This window comes from Lepidochelys kempii, chromosome 6 (genome assembly GCF_965140265.1).
Source record: "Lepidochelys kempii isolate rLepKem1 chromosome 6, rLepKem1.hap2, whole genome shotgun sequence".
Taxonomy (NCBI): domain Eukaryota; kingdom Metazoa; phylum Chordata; order Testudines; family Cheloniidae; genus Lepidochelys; species Lepidochelys kempii.
In genome coordinates this window covers 92,790,369-92,794,672 of record NC_133261.1, presented here as the reverse complement: position 1 = coordinate 92,794,672, position 4,304 = coordinate 92,790,369, and the positions used below count along the sequence as shown (strand labels likewise).

At 56.5% G+C, this 4,304-nt stretch overlaps 1 protein-coding gene across 1 annotated transcript; it reads left to right on the top strand.

Annotated features, from left to right (window-relative positions):
- The first annotated feature begins 244 nt into the window (after positions 1–244).
- IRF2BPL (interferon regulatory factor 2 binding protein like) lies at positions 245–3,873 on the top strand. The gene has a single exon (XM_073349264.1). It carries the CDS (start codon positions 938–940, stop codon positions 3,137–3,139), a length of 2,202 nt encoding a protein of 733 aa, XP_073205365.1. The 5' UTR covers positions 245–937; the 3' UTR covers positions 3,140–3,873.
- The last annotated feature ends 431 nt before the right edge of the window (positions 3,874–4,304 follow it).

Below are 4,304 nucleotides of genomic sequence, written 5' to 3'. Positions count from 1 at the left end.
ACTTGCATCGCTTCAGCTGTTGTACACACAAGAAGGGAGGAAACGGGCAGAATGCCGAGCATGCGCAATTTCAGAGCAACAAGTGGGCTCCAGGTCCATAGACAGAGGAAGTGGGGGGAGGGGGAAGAAGCTGATCAGTGCTCGAAAGGGGAACTGCAGAGGGGGGAGGGGGAGAGAGGGAGGGGGAAGAGGAGAGAGCATGGCGGTGACGTGAGGGCTCCACCCAGGTGGCATCTGAGCTGGGGAAAGAGAAGGAGGGAGGAAAAGAGGGGGGAGAGCAGGGGGAGGAGGGGCAGAGCCGGGCTTGGAACGCAGAGTAGCACACAGTGACACTCAGGATTCCAAATTCGAATTCCGAGGAGCGATCGAGGATGTGAGTGTGGAGCAGGCGGCGCCGCTCGCCATGCTGCTGCCGCCGTGACGAGTCGCCGCCGCTGCCCTCGGGCTGCTCCCTCATCTTGTGCGCCTAGCACTTGGGAAAGTCGCCAGGGCTCCCGGGACCGAACAGCTCCTTGTGGTCCCCTCTCTAACCAGCGGATCAGCAGGTAGCTGAGTTCGAGCTCATAAGACATCAGCTGCGAATAGAAAGGGGACCCCCATCTTCCACCGTGCACCTCCCTCCTTTCTCGGAGGAGGAGCAGCGGAGAGCAAGACAACGCAGGGAAACAGAAGCGGCTCGAAGGCGACCCCCACCCCCATCAGAACAGTAGAAGAGATCCCCCAGCCCAAGGGCAACAGTGTCAGCACCAGGTAGAAGAAGCCCCGTCCATCAGCCACAGTGAGTGAAAAGCTAGACGACCCCGGCCCAAAGGGGCAATAGCACCAGGTCTGAGAGTCCCCCTCTTCAGTACCAGTAGGGGGTGGTAGACGCAGCGATACCCCTCTCCCACCCCCACCCCTTCCGCAGCAGCAGGCAGCTCCAGCAGCCAGCTCCACCATGTCCGCTGCGCAGGTGTCCTCGTCTCGGAGACAGTCATGCTACCTCTGCGACCTGCCCCGCATGCCCTGGGCCATGATCTGGGACTTCACAGAGCCCGTGTGCCGGGGCTGCGTGAACTACGAGGGTGCCGACCGCATAGAATTTGTGATCGAGACTGCCCGGCAGCTGAAGAGGGCGCATGGCTGCTTCCAGGACGGCCGTTCCCCAGGCCCCCCGCCTCCTGTCGGGGTCAAGGCTGTGCCGCTCTCAGCCAAAGAAGCGGCCGCGGCGGCCCAACAGCAGCTCAACCATGTGGACGCCTCCTCCAAAGCAGCTTCTGCTGGGCTTCCCCAGTCCAGTCTGGACCGCTACGGACTCAGTGCCGCTGCAGCCGAGCAGCGCAGCCGCTTTGAATATCCACCGCCCCCGGGAAGCCTGGGCAGCAGCCACGCTGCCCGCCTGCCCAACGGGCTGGGCGGCCCCAATGGTTTCCCTAAGCCGCCTGAGGACGGCCCCCCAGAGTTGAACCGCCAGAGCCCCAATTCATCATCCTCTTCCTCCTCCTCCCGCCGCGGGGCACACGGGGGCCTCGTGCCCGGCCTCCCCCCGGGGGCTAGCGGGGCCCAGATGAACGTGCCGCCCAACCTGCTTCCACAGACTTTACTCAACGGCCCCACAGCTTCTGGCGTGGCGCTACCTCCACCGCACGGGGGGCTGAGCGGCCGTGGCGGGGGGCCCCCAGCTTCCTCCGCCTCTTCCCAAGGGGGCACATGCGGCGGTGGGGGTGGCAGCGGCTCGTCCTCCGAGGCCTGCGGGAAGCGACCAGGTTCGGTGTCCAGCAGCGATCAGGAGCGGGAGCTAAAGGAGAAGCAGCGCAACGCGGAGGCGCTGGCCGAGCTGAGCGAGAGTCTGCGGAACAGGGCCGAGGAGTGGGCCAGCAAGCCCAAGATCGTGCGGGACACGCTCCTTACCCTGGCCGGCTGCACCCCCTACGAGGTGCGCTTCAAGAAGGACCACGCACTTCTCGGCCGCGTCTTCGCCTTCGATGCAGTCTCTAAGCCGGGCATGGACTATGAGCTGAAGCTCTTCATTGAGTACCCGAGCGGCTCAGGCACTGTCTTCTCCAGCGCCTCGGGGGTGGCCAAGCAGATGTACCAGGACTGCATGAAGGACTTTGGCCGCGGCCTCTCCTCCGGCTTCAAGTACTTGGAGTACGAGAAGAAACACGGCTCCGGCGACTGGCGGCTCCTGGGCGACCTGCTGCCTGAGTCTGTGCGTTTCTTCAAGGAGCTGGTGGGCGCGGATATGTTGCCTCAGCCCTACCTGGACGCTAGCTGCCCCATGCTCCCCACTGCCCTGGTGAGCCTGCCCCGGGGGGGAGCTGGAGTCGGCGGGGCGCAGGGGGCCGGGGCAGCCTCCAGGGGCCCCGGGGGAGGCGGCGGCGGCGGGGGAATGCGCAAAAGGAAGGCGTCCCCGGAGCCCTCGGACTCGGCCGAGGGGGCCCTGAAGCTGAGTGACGAGCAGCAGCGGCAGCAGTGGATGGCCAGCCAGAGCGAAGCGCTTAAACTCACCATGTCGGCTGGGGGCTTCGGGGCGGTGCACGGAGGGGGGCCCCCACCCCCACCTCCGCCGCCTCTGGGGCCTCACTCCAACCGGACCACCCCGCCCGAGTCGGCCCCTCAAAACGGACAGTCCCCCATGGCCGCGCTCATGTCGGTGGCCGACACACTGGGCACTGCCCACTCGCCCAAGGATGGCAGCTCGGTTCACTCCACCACTTCCACCCGCAGGAACAGCAGCAGCCCGGTGTCCCCGGCCTCAGTGCCGGGCCAGCGTCGCTTGGCTTCCCGCAACGGGGACATGAACCTGCAGGTGGCCCCTCCTCCCCCCCCCAGTGCCCACCCTGGTATGGACCAAGTGCACCCCCAAAACATTCCAGATTCCCCCATGGCCAATAGCGGGCCCCTGTGCTGCACCATTTGCCACGAACGCTTGGAGGACACCCACTTCGTCCAGTGTCCGTCTGTGCCCAGCCACAAGTTCTGCTTCCCCTGCTCCAGAGAGAGCATCAAGGCCCAAGGGGCAACTGGCGAGGTCTATTGCCCCAGTGGAGAGAAGTGCCCCCTAGTAGGTTCCAATGTGCCTTGGGCATTTATGCAGGGCGAGATCGCTACCATTTTAGCTGGGGACGTTAAAGTGAAAAAGGAGAGAGACCCTTAAAGATAGGAAATCAAACTCCTTCAGCCTCCTGAAGATGTAGAATTGTGAATATAACAAACTGCAAAAGTTAGTCTTATGTATAGACATTATTTTCGTCGTATGTTTCTATATTTTGAAACAAAGGTATGTACTCTTCTTCATTTGAAGGATAGAGCTGGTTTTTGTTAAACAGAATATTCTATTGTTTGGTTATTCCATAATACCTGTTCTCATTTCTTTGGCAGTGTGTTGGCTAGGTACAAAGTTAATAGCCCTTAGCGATTACCTGCTGCTGGTGTGTATTTTTGTAAATGTATGCACTTCTTGAAAAAAGAAAAAACGCAAAAAATACAAAAAAATTTTTTTTTTTTGCCAAGGCCAGTGTTGATGCCTAAAAAAAAAAAATTGCTACAAAAATGGTGACAGCTTATGTTTTACGAGCCCTGAGTGTTAGTCTTTCACTTTATTTCTTTTTTTGTTTTTTGTTTGCAAACGGTGCGGGTGGTTTGGGGGGTGTTTTTTGTTGCAAGTTTGTAAGGAAAATGTTTCAGTTTGTTTCTATTGATCTGAACGTTTTTAATCTTCATGTGTTTTTTGTTTTTGCTTTATTGATGCACGGATGCTTTTGAACAGTAGAGCAAAATGCTGTACATGGAAAACATGCTCTGTTTGTCCTTTATACATTTCTGTAGTTAACAGAACACTGTAATGTGCCTTGGAGCTTAGTAAATTGTAATAAATTCAATTGATATTAATACTTCTTGAGTAGCAAGTTTTATTTTTCTCAGAGCTTGGGCAACAGATGCAAAACATGTTGCCTTTTAAAAAGTCTGTTTAATCCAAAAGCTTGCATTTCATTCTGATAATTGTGGCATTTGTACACACACTCGCATATATGTATGATGATGTTATCAAACCTATCTAGATCTTGGCTCTGTGCCTGTTTACATTTCACCTTTAATGTTGCAGTAACAGTTGCTGACTAAGCATTTTCTGTTTACTTTTTCTGCATCTCATTTCCCCCCTAAAGCTTTCCAGCTGCAAAGTCTTTACACTCGATGCATCCTTTGCATGTACAATTTAATGAGGACTGAAATCTTAGAAAAATTCAACCTTCTTTTATGCAAAAGTCCAGCATTGTGGCTAATAACTTTAGAAAATTTAAAAAGTGTTCATTGAAGCTTGG